The sequence below is a fragment of the Sarcophilus harrisii genome, chromosome 4 (genome assembly GCF_902635505.1).
Source record: "Sarcophilus harrisii chromosome 4, mSarHar1.11, whole genome shotgun sequence".
NCBI classification, from domain to species: domain Eukaryota; kingdom Metazoa; phylum Chordata; class Mammalia; order Dasyuromorphia; family Dasyuridae; genus Sarcophilus; species Sarcophilus harrisii.
The window spans coordinates 321,700,694-321,714,772 of record NC_045429.1 but is presented as its reverse complement, the minus strand read 5'-3'; the positions used below and the strand labels follow the sequence as shown (position 1 = coordinate 321,714,772).

General features: G+C 41.0%; 1 protein-coding gene across 1 annotated transcript in view; it reads left to right on the top strand.

The window, feature by feature from the left end:
• The first annotated feature begins 3,738 nt into the window (after positions 1 to 3,738).
• The window catches only part of EVPL (envoplakin), a 39,373-nt gene continuing 29,032 nt past the window's right edge, over positions 3,739 to 14,079 (top strand). The window contains exons 1-4 of the mRNA XM_003768512.4: positions 3,739 to 4,031; positions 7,961 to 8,060; positions 10,564 to 10,718; positions 11,559 to 11,685. Of these exons, the coding sequence (XP_003768560.1) occupies positions 3,949 to 4,031; positions 7,961 to 8,060; positions 10,564 to 10,718; positions 11,559 to 11,685 (465 nt within the window). The 5' untranslated portion in view covers positions 3,739 to 3,948. The remainder of the gene's footprint in view (positions 4,032 to 7,960; positions 8,061 to 10,563; positions 10,719 to 11,558; positions 11,686 to 14,079) is intronic.

The window sequence follows — 14,079 nt, the reverse complement described above, 5'->3', positions numbered from 1 at the left end:
ACAGGATGAATGGGGGCACTCTCAGAACGACAGCACTACAGTACAAATTCCCCTTCATTAGCATTTCTCTAGCATAATTCTCCTTCATATTCTTGCATATCTGTTTTTGCAAGTGAATTTCATTGTTTTATCCAATATTTCTTAGCCCACAAAATACATAAATAATACATTAAAACATATGAAATAATATAAATACATTTGGCAAGTATTAACATTTTTATTTGGCTGTATCTAGCTATGTTCATGGACCCTTATGTTTTCAGTTTCTTGCATAGGACTGAAAGACTTTCAAATTGGCTCCTACCTGAACGACCTAAAATATGTAGTGGTCCACTTGTCAACAAGATCTGGGTCTTGACTTTTAGTCATGGATTTGTTCTTTAGTCAGGAAGACGGGACATTCTACCCTTCGAAACAAGTGTCAAGACTTTTTTTTTTAATTTTAAAATTCAATTTACATTTTTTTTCATTAATAAAAATTTATTTTCTCTCATTTCTTTCTTATCCTAATTCTAACCCACCTCCCTTTAGTGAAATAAAAGAAAAACAAAATCCTTGTAATAAATTTGCAGTCAAACAAAATAAATTCCTACAACGTAAAACTTTCTTCAAATGAGATAATACATGTATAACTCTTTGCAAACTTAAGTGTTATACAAATGCTTAATCTCTATAGATCTGTCTTCTCAATTGACATAAACATCAGCCCCTTGTTTCTTTTTAGAAACATGGACCATCAGATCCTCTTCAGTGCAATTCATAGAATCAAAATGTTATAATTGGATAGGACCTTAGAGATTATTTAGTCCAACTCCTAATCTTTTCTTGGGGGTGGGAGGTGGGGAAGAAGAACTGGTTATGGGGCCTGTTATAGAGATCCCAGTTAGAAAACCTCCTCTACTAATGCAAATTGGCACCCAGCCTGCAATTTATAGTTAGGGAGTTCCTTGGATGACTGATCTATTGAATGATTTGCCTGAGGTCACACAGCAAGTTTGAGTCATGGGCAAGCCCCAAACCCAGAACTCTCCAAGACCAGTTCTCTGTATATAAAGGCATACTGTCTCTTTCTAACCCCTCATTTTGAAAATAAGGAAACCAAAGCCCAGAAAAATGATGTCACTAACTTGTCCACAGTCACAAAATGAGTGAGTAGCAGAACTGGAACCTCTCTTCCCCAGAGGAGCTCCTAGCTTCTGAACCATTCTTTTTAGAAACAACACTAAGATTGTGGGGTTCCAAAGGAACCCTACCTTATTAATGCACTCACTGAGTGCATTAATAAGGTAGGGTTCCTGGACACCATTCTTCCTGAAATACTAGGGACAGCCAGATGGTTCTGCACAGGTTAGAGTGCTGGGCCTGGAGCCAGGAAGATCTGAGTTCAAATGTGGCCTGGGACACTTCCCAGCTGTATAACCCTGGGCAAGTCACTTTACCTTGTTTGCCTCAGTTTACCCATCTGTAAAATGAGCTAGAGAAGCAAATGGCAAACCACTCCAATATCTTTACCAAGAAAACCCCAAATGGGTTTTCTGAAGAGTTGGATGTGACTAAAATGACTGAACAACAGAACAGGCAAGGGAACTATTGTCCACCAACTGCCTATTTTCCCCTTTCCCTAATAACCCAGGACAACTAGGTATATAAACAGAGTGCTGAACTTGAAAGTCAGTAAGGTATCAGTTCAATACTTAGGTAAGTGTCCTTTAGCTTCTGTCTGCCTCAGTTTACTCAGATGTAATATGAGGGTAATCATAGTATCTACCTCCTGGTGTTGTGGTGAAAAATGAAATAATATAGAAGAACACTGCAAATCTTAAACCTTATAAGAGCCATCCCTACAGCCTGATTCCTCCTGGTGTTCAATGAGAATATCTGTGTTTGGCTGCCCTGCAAGGAAGCAGAAACAGGGACCTCCAGGAGAACCTGCAGGGCCATTTTTGCTGATTAGAAGCCAGTGGCCCTGTTTTCAGGACTAGTTCTTGGATTGAGGTTAAGAAAATCTAAGGATGGAGATTGTTGTGGTGCAGTCAGGGTGGAAGTTTATGGCTCCCCAAAGGAAAACTTGGAACCTTTAAAAGTTCCCAGGCTGGCTCTGTGTCAGCTTAGGGGAGGGACAACCTCCCGAGAAAACTCAAATATATGAAGGGAGGCTCTGATTGGTCCCCAAGGACAGAACGATGGACAGAGCTGGGAGATGATGGTTTCCGCTCAAAATTCCTAATAGTCCACAGGCAGCCCGAAAGCTCATGTTGCCCTATGGGGGAGTGGGGCTCTCCATTACCGGGGGGTCTCCCATCAGAGGCCGGGTAACCATCTGTTAGGGATATTGGAGAGAGAGTTGATAAGGGCTGCACCGATGACCCCTGCAAGGTTCTATGGTTCTGTGGGAACACCGCCGCAGACCTGGCCACTAAGTAGCCTTTCCAAGGACTCCGGGGGCTGCCTGTCCCTTTTCTTTCTAGAAGATGTAACAAATGCTCATTAACTCCCGGGTTACTGGACAAATGCCCCTTTGCCCTCTGGGATAAAAAAAAAAAATTTAAAAATCTTCCCTTCAGCCCTGTTTGTAGTGGCTAGAAACTGGAAAATGAATGGATGCCCATCAATTGGAGAATGGCTGAATAAATTGTGGTATATGAATGTTATAGAATATTATTGTTCTGTAAGAAATGACCAGCAGGATGAATACAGAGAAGCTTGGAGAGACTTACATGAAATGATGCTGAGTGAAATGAGCAGAACCAGGAGATCACTATATACTTCAACAATGATACTGTATGAGGATGTATTCTGATGGAAGTGGATTTCTTTGACAAAGAGACCTAATTCAGCTTCAATTGATCAATGATGGACAGAAGCAGCTACACCCAAAGAAAAAACACTGGGAAATGAATATAAACTGTTTTTTTGTTTTTCTTCCCGGGGTTATTTTTACCTTCTGAATCCAATTCTCCCTGTGCAACAAGAAAACTGTTTGGTTCTGCACACATACATTGTATCTAGGATATACTGCGACATATTTAACATGTATAGGACTGTTTGCCATCTAGGGGAGAGGGTGGAGGGTGGGAGGGAAAAATCGGAACAGAAGTGAATGCAAGGGATAATGTTGTAAAAAAATTATCCCGGCATGGATTCTGTCAATAAAAAGTTATAAAAAATAAATTAATTAATTAAAATTTTAAAAGTGAATAAAACGTGAAGAAAAAAAAAAATCTGCCCTTGACAATGAACAGGACCTCAGGTTTCTCCGTGTGAAAGATGTGGGGGCTGGATGAGGTCCGCTCTGGAGCTGTGAACTCTGGGTACTTCTGCCCAGTTAGGGACGGACTCCAGACGTCTGGAAACTTACTTAAATGACACTCGGGGTAATTATGAGGAGAGGAGCTGGGGGCGCGTGCCCGCTATCTGGTGGCTCATGGGGAAAGAGGGGGACCCGGACCTCTCCGCCTGGTTCCCCTGACAAGCTGAGGGGCACATGTTGCGCGCGCCCTGCGGGAACATTGCGGGAAGAGCCGAGGTTCGGCCCCGCGGTGCGTCTCTCCGGTGCGGGTCCCGCTTCCTTGCGGCCGGACCTTCCTCGCCGGCCTGGAGCGCCCCCGGCTTCAGCAGAATCCCGGGCGCCCCTCCTCCCTGATCTCTGGGTGGCTTTCTCCCTCTCTGGGCGTGTGGAGGTGGAACAAGTCCAAACATTCCCCGGGAGTCGGGCCGGCTCTGCCGCCACACCCTCCGGGAGTACTTCCCTCCTAAACTGGTTGTGTTGGTCTGTGTGTGTGCGCGCGCGAGCTCCCGGCCCGCTCACCTGCAGGGAGGAGCCTCCCAGAAACTCTTCTTCCCGGGCCAGGTCCTCCGCCCGCACAAAACCGGCCCGAAACACCGGGGACCCACTCGGCTGCAGCCTGAGCCCGCGTCCGAGCCGCCGCCCGAGCCTGCGCCAGCGCTATGTTTAAGGGGCTAAGTAAAGGCTCCCCTGGGAAGGGGGTCTCCAAGGGCTCTCCCAAGGGCTCCCCCAGCAAGCACACCAGGTGAGCAGGGGCCAGCTAGCCGGGGATGCATTTGGGCAGGGGGCGGGCGAGAAGAGGGGGTGCTCTGCTATGGACGCCCCCCCCCAACCTGCAAGTGGCCGGTTACAGCTCCGGGACCCAGCCCAGCTCAGGTACCTCAAGTCCCCGAGGCCAAAAGGCCCGTTTTGTCTCGGAGCTCGGGCCCCGAGTGGGCGAAGGGAGAGGGAGTTGTGTCCGTCAGCAGGTACCAGGCTGCGGGGCTGGGGGGGATTCCACTGCGCAGCCCCTTTCAAGTCGCACAGCCCAGAAAACTATCAGACTGGGCTCAGAAACTTTCCCTCGACCCTCAAGATGGGACTCCGAGGTGTGAGTGAGGGTCCTCTAGGAAGACCAGTCTCTAGGAGAATCCTCCTGGCTCCGGCTCTCTCAGTTTCCCTGGAATGGAGAGATTTATCCACCTTCAACCCCCTTCCCCCCCAAAAAAAGCGTGGGTAGGGGTGGGCCTGCCCCTGATCACAAAGTAGTCTTTTAAAATTAATCTTTGATTTTTTATAGCACACTCACTTCTGAATACATCCCTCCCCTCTCTCTCCCCTATCCCAATCTCTATAGCAAATGTTTAAAAAGAAAAACCAGCCCTGTCAAACTAGCCACACGTAACTGAATCCTGGGGTTGATGCAATATTCCATGCCCATAGTTCTCCACCTCTGCAAACGGAGGGAGGGAGGCACATTTTTACAACTTCTCCAGCCCAGCTCAGTCATTATAATTAAATTATAGTGAGTCCAGTTCCTTTATATTGTTCTTTCTATTTACAATGTGATCATTGTGCCTATTGTTTTCTTCATTCAGATCCTTTCTCTCTCCATCTATCCGTATGTCTTCTTTTACATCTGAAATAGTTTCTATTTATCTTTTCTTAATGGGGCACCTTTGTTTCATTATAATTATTATGTACCACAATTTGTTCAATCATTCTCTAGGCCAGTAGTTCTCAAACTTTTATTCTCAGTATCTTTATACTATTAAAAATTACTGGGGGCAGCTAGAAAGTGCAGGGGATAGAGCCCCAGCCCTAAAGTCAGGAGGACCTGAGTTCAAATTTGACCTCAGACACTTAACACTTCCTAGCTGTGTGACCCTGGGCAAGTCACTTAACCCCAATTACCTCAGGGGAAAAATATTACTGCAGTTCTGTCTAAAAAGTGTTTGTTTATATGGCTTATATTTATAGATATTTTCAATATTAGAAATAAAAAACTAATTTTAACTTGTAGACCCTCTGAAATGGTTTCAAAGATTCCCAATTTTCTGGACCAAACTTTGAAAACCACTGCTCTAGTCCGTAGGCTCCTACTTTGCTTCTAGCTTTTTATTTGTACGCCAAAAAATGATGCAATGATTATTTTAGCATATAGAAGATCTTTCTATATTTAATCTGCTTAGGGTATCTGCCTGCCAATTCTTAGCCACCCTAAGAGTAAATGCCCAAAGAAAATCTCAGAAGAAGGAGTTGTGTCCAGCAAGACCAAAAACAGAACTGAGGAACATTTCATCTTTTCTGGGGCCTGTGCTCCTTTGGCAGAGTAGTGAGGACTATGGAGCTTTTCTCAAGATAATGTTTTTAAATGTTTAAAATAAAATGAAAAAATAAAAATAAAATGCAAAGGATTATGGGGGAAACCAATTATATTCATTTTATATCATTGCATTATGTTATAATTTTATTGGAAACAAATTACAATATAGTTATCAAAGTATTTTTAAAAACACATTTCTAGACACCAGGTTAAGAACTCCTGGCATTGTGTTAGCACCTAGGGGAAGATATAGAACGCACAGAATCAGGACCCCAAAGGAGATACTCTGAAACATGATCTTTAGGTCATTGCTGAGAGCCACAAGGCTGGAGCTTGGGAATCAGCTTTACTTTCTCCTGTGGATGGTAAAAAAGGAGAAATCCAAGTCTGGAGAGATATTGGAAATGATGTAACATCTGTTCTTCTAATCTCCAGTTAGTATAATGGTTTCTTTCCAAATCTTTGAGAGGGATCCTCCTAAGCTATTCTCCTCCACCTAGCTCATCAAAAGAGTCCTTCAGGGTGGGTGAGAATGTCAGACATCCTTTCCTACGAAGGAGGGCATGCTGAAGCCAGGGAAATAGGGTTTGGAGCGGGTGTTAACTAGTTAGGGGTTGCTCTGGGCAAAAGCTTTCAGCTCTGTGTGTTTCTTTTAGACCAGGGATTCTAAACCTTTTTTGTACCATGGACCCCTTTGGCAGTGTGGTGAATTTTGTGGACCCTTCTTGGAATGATGCTTTAAATACAGACTATAAAAAAATAAGATTACAAAAGAAACCAAAGATTTGTAAAAATAAATAAATAAATAAATAAAGATGCAATTTTTCCCACCCGAGGTCATGGATGCCCTGAAATCTATCTCAGATGTTTTTTAAGGTGAAATGTTTGTGGACTCCAAATTAAAAAATATCTGCCTTAGATTCTTGTGAATCAGAGTCAGAAAATAATAGTGGAGCTTTTGGGGAACTTCTCAACAATAAGTAGTCAAGCTGGGCTCTTGGATCCTGCTCCCAGAGCTCCCTGAACTCTCCCTTTTTTTTTTACTTTATATCAAAATGACAAACTGTCTCTGAGTCCCAGAACAGGCGGAGGCCCCAAGATGACTCGTCCAGATGAAAGGCTATATAGGGATAAGATCAGGATAACTGCTCCAGAAGTCAGGAGTCTATCTAGATTAAACAAAAAAGTCTTAGATAAGACTACTAGAAAGTCCTGTCTGCCCCCTTGGTGCTAGCAGTGCCCAGAGAGGAACAACTCCCTTCAAGCCAGCAGGTTACATCCCCTACAAGGTTAGGATGCTGGGAAGGATATTCAGGACTCCAGACTCCCACTGCATTGTCCTTCATAGGGATGCACCAAAAAAAGAACTCTGCTAGATGGATTTTAAGTCTAGAGAAAGCTCTGAGATGATTGAGAAGGAGGGACTCTATAGTGAAACACCTGAGAAAGCCCAGCCGGACATCCCAGAAGGACCCACCAGTGTTTCTAGGTGTCAGATTGGGTCAGTGACTCATTGTCCCACCCAGGGAAGTAGGAGGAATCTGGGTGAGGTCCTGCTCTGCTGGTCCCAGGATGGGGAAAGCTAAGGAAGCTGTAGCTTACTCCCCTGCTCTAGGGTCTTTGCAGAGAGTTGGAGATCTTGTTTGCTGAGCCTGTAGGGGGTAAAATGAGTCATTCGGGTTGTGGTGGTAAAGGAAAGATAATGGGGTTCCAGACCAGGAAGGGATCCCAGACAAGATTATATCAGGCCAGCCTCAGCTTCCTTAATGTGGAAAGTGTACCTAAGCTAAGCTACTAGTCCCCAGCTAGGGGCCAACAATGATTTGACTCACCGTTTCTGTCCAGTGATTTGGCCACCTATGCATGAACTCTGCCTGTGTTGGTGCAGTTGGAAATGGAAGGGTTAATCTCTCCCCCAAAGGATTTAAAGTTTTTTTTTAATTATTATTATTATTTTTAATTAACAAGCATTTATTTTTCTCTCCCTCCCATCCACTGTTGCTTAAAAAAAAAAAAAAAGGAAGGGAAGAGCGAAGGAAGGAGTAAAAAGGGAGGCAGAGAGAAATGAAAGTAGGAAGGAAAAGGAGAAGGAGGGAGAATAGAAGAGAGGAAGGAAGGGAGAAAGGGAAGAAAGAAGAGGAAAGGTAAGAAAAAATGAGGGTGAGAAAATGGAAGAAAAAGGAAGATAGAGAAAGAAGGAAGAAGGGAGAAAAAGAATAAAGAAAGATAGGAAGGGGAAAAAAGAAGGAAAAAAAGAAAAAAAAAAGAAGAAATCCTCATAACAATATCCATAATTAAGCAAAACAAATTCCTTCACTCCCCAAAGTATTTATCCAACAGTACCTCTTTCTCTTCCTGCTTTCCCCAAGGGCCTCCACCCAAGAATTAGCACAACTCATCACACGCATGCAAGCCAATGCAGACCAAGTGGAGAGGGACATCCTGGAGACCCAGAGGAGACTGAAGCTGGTGAGACCTGGCAATCTAAATGGGGCAAGGGTTTGAGGAAAAGTGAGGATGTGTATTGGGGAAGGGGGGTATATATGGCGCATTCCTGTGATTATCCATTAGCAAACATTTATTGAGAAAGTACTGCATTATAGATGTGGAAACACATTTAGAAGATTTGCACATGTGTAACCTATATTGAATTACTTTCTCTCTAGGGGAGGAAGGAAGTGGGGAGGGAAGGAGAAGAATCTGGATCACAAGGTTTTGCAAGGGTGAATGTTGAAAACTTTCCTTGCATGTATTTTTAAAAAATAAAAAACTATTATTTAAAAAAAGAAAGTACTATGTGTAAGTGGTTGTGGCTAGAGAGCTGCTTCAAAGTCATATCCCCCATTAACTGCCCTCAAGAAGCTTTCTTTCTAGCAAAATAAGACACAGATGTACATAAAGACATGGTAATAGGGACAAAGGAGAGATCCAGACAGAGACTTCTTGGAAGTCTGGGGAAGGAGAGAGCCTTTCTCCCATGGCTCTGCTCAGTCTGAACATACAAAGATGTCTCTTCTCCAGTAGAGTAAGAGGACAGGGGATCCTAGATTTAGGAATCTTAAAGATTGTCTAGTCCACCAGCCTCCATTCCTTAACAAGCATTTGTTAAGTGCTTCTCGTGAACCAGGCTGGGTAGTGAAGTGGAAAGAGAATTGTGCCTGGAGTCAGGAAGATGTGAGTGCAGATTTGGTCTTGTATACTTGCTAACTCTATGAGCCTGGACCATTAACTGCTTCAGTTTATTATTATGTATGTATATGTAATCCACATGCCCATATACACATACATAAGGTTTTCTTGGCACAGATAATGGAGTGATTTACCATTTCTTTCTCCAGCTCATTGTACAGGAATGAGGAAGGCAGGATTAAATCAGGGTTTCTTAAACTCTTTACTCATGACCTCTTCTTGCCTAAGAAACTTTTACATGACCTTGGGTACATAGGTATATTAAAAAGGTATACAAATTGTAAAGAATATAATAAATCATAAAGAAATGTATTTTAAAACAATTCTTGGGTATACACACAATTTTACCACTTATTGAAGAGGAAAGCAAATTTACATACTAAGGAGATGGATGTGCTTGTTTATTTTTATTTTTGTATTTAAAATTATTTACATTTTATACAAAATATGTATTTATTTTTACATAAAGAATTTGGCAGAATGTTTGATACTTTTTACTGTTGTCAAATGTATCTCCATTCTGTTACATAACCCCATATGGGGTCACAGTTGAAGAAGCTTTGAGTTAAGTGCCTTGCCCAGTTAGTAAGTGTCTGAGGTCAGATTTGAACTCAGGAAGTTGAGTCTTCCTGGCTTCAAGCCAGGTGCTCTGTACATTGGGGCTCCACCTAGTTGTTCATATATAGAATAGATGGAAGGTCATCTCCGGGGAGGCATTAGCAAGTCAAGGGATTGCAAAAGTCCTCTTGGTCTGCATCCTAAAAAAAATCGGTATAAAAATGTGTAAACTGAGGCCTTCTTTAGGGTGAAGATGGGCAGAGGTAGGATTTGAACCCAGATCCATCACTCTGTACCATACATTTTTCACAGGGATGCCTTCCCCTCTAAGGCTTTCTTTTCCTGTTCTCTTTATCCTCAGCCATTCCAGGAATGGCTGCCTCTGGCCAGAAGGCCTAGATTTGGCTAGTATCTTTTTTTTTGAGAATCCAAAAACAGAATTAGAGAGTAATAAGAACAGAAATACACGCATTTCAAAGTTTGAAAAGCACTTCTTATTTGCAAAGCAAATCTGTCATTTGTCAGTGAGCTAATTAAAATTACTTAAAATTTTAAGTGTCAGTCTACTAATGGCTAAGATAGTCCCTACCCTCAAAGAGCTTACTGCTAGTCGGAGAGACCACAAACAACTATGTACAAATCAGTTATACACAAAATAAATAGGAAATAATCAAGGCACTAGAATTAAGAGTTTGGGATGTGGAAATATATTTAGAAAAATTGCACATGTTTAACCTAGATTGTTTTATTTGCTGTCTAGGGGAGGGGATGGGGTAAGGGAGAGAAAAAAAATTGTAACTCATGATTTTTGCAAGGATGAATATTGAAAACTATCTTTGCATGTATTTTGAAAATAAAAAGCTACTATGTAAAAAAAAAAAAATTAGAGAAATTGGGAAAGATTTCCAGCAGAAGGTGAGATTTTAGGTAGGACTTGAAGGAAGCCTGCAAGTATTTATTCCCATTTTACAGATGAACATACTGAGGATCAGTTAAGTTAAATGATATACACGGTTGGTAAGGACCAGATGCAGAACATGAATCTGGTTTTTCCTGATGACTGGTTTAGGGAGCACTTGATCGATAAGTTGTCTCTAGAAGCCACTGGCAATGGGCATCAGGGTAGCTGGCGTGGATTTAAGTTGGCGGCAGCAGCCAGGGATGGATTGGTAGCCTGGGGAAAGGATGGCAGCGATAGCCTGGGCACAAAAATGTGTATCCACAGGACAGGACAAACAGTGAACAGAACCAAGCCCTCCAGTACCAAGAGGAGACTGGTCGGGACCTGAAGGAAGCTGAGATGTTGCTGAAGGACCTCTTCCTGGACATGGACAAAGCCAAGAGAATGAAGCATCCACAAGCGGCTGAGATTGAGAAAGAGTGAGTGAGCTAAGGAGAGTGGGGCTCTGGCCCTGAGAAAGGGAAAAGGAGAAGGTGAGGGGAGACACTGGTCCTTGTGGGTTTGTTTTTTTTTTTAATACATATTGCTTTTGTTTGGGGAGAGAAAAATCAGAACAAAAGGGAAAAAGCATGGGACAGATTAAAAAAAAAAAAAAAAAAAGAAATGAACATAGCATGTGTTGATTTACATTCAATCTCCAGAGTTCTTTTTCTGGATGCAGATGTTGTTTTCTGTCCAAAGTTTATTGGAATTCCTTTGGATCCCTAAGCCACCGAGAAGAACCAAGCCTTTCAGAGCTGATCATCTCACATTCTTGCTGTTATTGTGTACAATGTATTCCTGGTTCTGCTTGTCTCACTTAGCATCAGTTCATATAAATCTTTCTAGGCCTCCCTAAAATCAGCCTATTCATCATTTTTTATAGAACAATAATATTCCATCACCTTCATGTACCACAACTTGTTCAACCATTTCCCAAATTATGGGCATCTACTCATTTTCCAATTCTTTGCTGCCACAAAAAAAGGGCTGCTACAAACATTTTTGCACATTTTCCCTCCTTTATTTTTAAATTTAATTTATTTATTTTTAAAATAAAGATTTCTTTATTTTATTTATATTTCCTTGGAATACAAATCCAGTGATGGCGCTGCTGGGTCAAAGGGTGTGCACAGTTTGAAAGCCCTTTGGGCCGAGTTCCAGATTGCTCTCCAGGACACTTGTGGTTCTTAGGGGTGACGCGGGGAGCCAGTTAGGAAAGGTCACGTGATGCCCTTTGCCTGTGTACTGACCGCCATGCCCACCTTCCCCTTCGACAGCATCAAGCAACTGCATGAACGGGTGACCCAGGAATGTGCCGAGTACCGCGAGCTCTACGAGAAGATCGTGCTGCCTTCTGACATAACACCAAAAGTTGACTGGGCTCGGGTGCTGGAGCAGAAACAGGTAAGGGCCGCCCCCCTCCTCCCAGCTTCTAGGATGCTCACTCCCGTGTCTCAGTGTCCCCAGGGTACGCTGGGTACAAAGGAAGCTCCATGGTGCAGGGTTTGGTCTCAGGAATACCTGGATTCAAATCCTACCTCAGATACATACCTTGTGAGCCTAAGCAAGGCATTTCCTCAGTTTCTTCATTTGTAAATTGTGAAAAATAAAGCACTTCCTTTGTGTGAATTAAATGAAATTATATCAGGGATAAAGTGTTTAAGAAATACTAGTTATGATTAGGAATCATCCAGTGTATCCATCACCTGGACACAATCTTTACACTAAGTATCTATTGAGCACCTACTTTTTAATGGTCTAGTGAACATTTATTAATCAATTTATTATTTTATTTATTTAACTTAATAATATATTTATTATATTATTTATGTCAATTTAATTAATTATAAATTACATGCATATTATAAATGTATGCATAATATGTACATATGCATATATATTATATATAAATTATATATTAAATACATATGTTTATTATAAATTATTAAATAATTAATATATTTATCCTATTTTTTTAATATGCCAAACACTGTGCTGTCCTGGATATAGACAGAAAGTGACAATCCCTGCCATCAAGGAGTTTACACTCTAAAGAGAAGAAAGGAATGGGTGGGATAAAATACAAATAAGTCTAATACAGGGCATTTTGAGGAAGAAAAAAGTAAATCACGGAAGATTTTACAAAGAAGATGACTTTTTTTATTCATTCGTATAAGTTGTGTCTGATTCTCTGTGACACCATTTGGAGTTTTCTTTTGGCAAAAATATTGCAGTAGTTCTCTAACTCGTTTTACAGATGAGGAAACTGAGGCAAACAGGGTTAAGTGACTTGTCTAGGGTCACACACCTAATAAGTGTCTGAAGTCAGCTTTGAACATGAGTCTTCCTGACTCCAGAGTTGGCACTCATACCACCTCGCTGCCCCAGTGACCTTTAAGGAGACTGAGGAAAAAGTCAGGGTGGAGTAAATTCCTGCCACGAAGGACAGCCTCTGTGGCACAGAGATGGGATTTAAGTGTCGTTTCAGGGACTAGCTGCCAGACCAGTCGGGCTGGATAATGCAGAAATGTGACAGATGATTACATTTTCATTTTGAACACTGACATCTGGAAATCAGCAAAGATTACAAAGCAAGGCTTAATTTGTGGTTTTGCAGACTGGCTAGCCTTAAGAAAATGATGGAAAAAATGTTAATAATATAGATTAAACTTAAAAGTATATTGTAAGTACTGCTTGTTTTTCCCCACAGAGCTGATTGTTAAACATTTACCAGCACATCATAAAGTATTCATAAAGGGAAGTAATGTAAAGGTTGAAAGGTTGAAAAGGAAGGTAGTCTTACAGAGAAGTGAAGAATATTTTTTGGAAACATTAGTGTATGGATTTATCTTGCTTAACTATATACTGATTATTATTGACAATAAGGTAGTTTAAAAAAATTTGTGGAGGGATTTGAGGTAAAAAAGGAAGGAGTGATGATAGTAAAGCAGGAAGAAAAAGAATGATGAGATTATTAATGAAGCAGTATTTTAAAGTACACTGAATGGAACAGAAGGAAACTTATGTCATTTTTTAAAATAATATTTTTCTCCAGTTACACAAAGAGAATTTTTACCATTTATTTTTTTAGAAATGAGTTCCATATTTTCTCTCTCCCTTCCTCAACTCTCCCTCCCTAAGATAGTAAACAATTTAACATAGGTTTTATTTATTTTTTGGTTTTTTTAATGAATATTTAAATTTTATTAGAATATTCCAGTTCTAACCATAGGGTATGTTTAGGGGAAGTAATGTGAGATAAATCCAAAAAGAATGATACCAGATTGTAATAAACTTTGAATATCAGGCAAATTTTAATTTTTCTTTTTTTTATTAAAGCTTTTTTATTTTCAAAGCATATACATGGATAATTTTCAAAAGTCACCCTCACAAAACCTTATGTTCTAATTTTTCCCTCCCTTCCCCCACTCCCTCCTCTAGATGGCAAGTAATCCAATATATTAACATAGGTTTTATATGCTCAAAGGGGAAAAAAAGTAGGGAAAATACATAAAGTGAAAAATAGGGTACTTTCATTTGCGTTCAGACTCCATCAGTTAGTTCCTTTTCTGGAGGTGGAGAGCATATTTCATCATGAGTCCTTTCGAGCATTGTATTGTTGAAATAACTAACTCATTCATAGATGATCATCATACAATAGTGTTTGTTACTGTGTACAATGTTCTACTGTTTCTGCTCACTTCACTTTGTATCAATTCATATGTCAGAAAGTAGTTTAAAGGAAAACACAGATAAACAGGACAATTTTCTAACTAATATGCTATATGCATACACAAT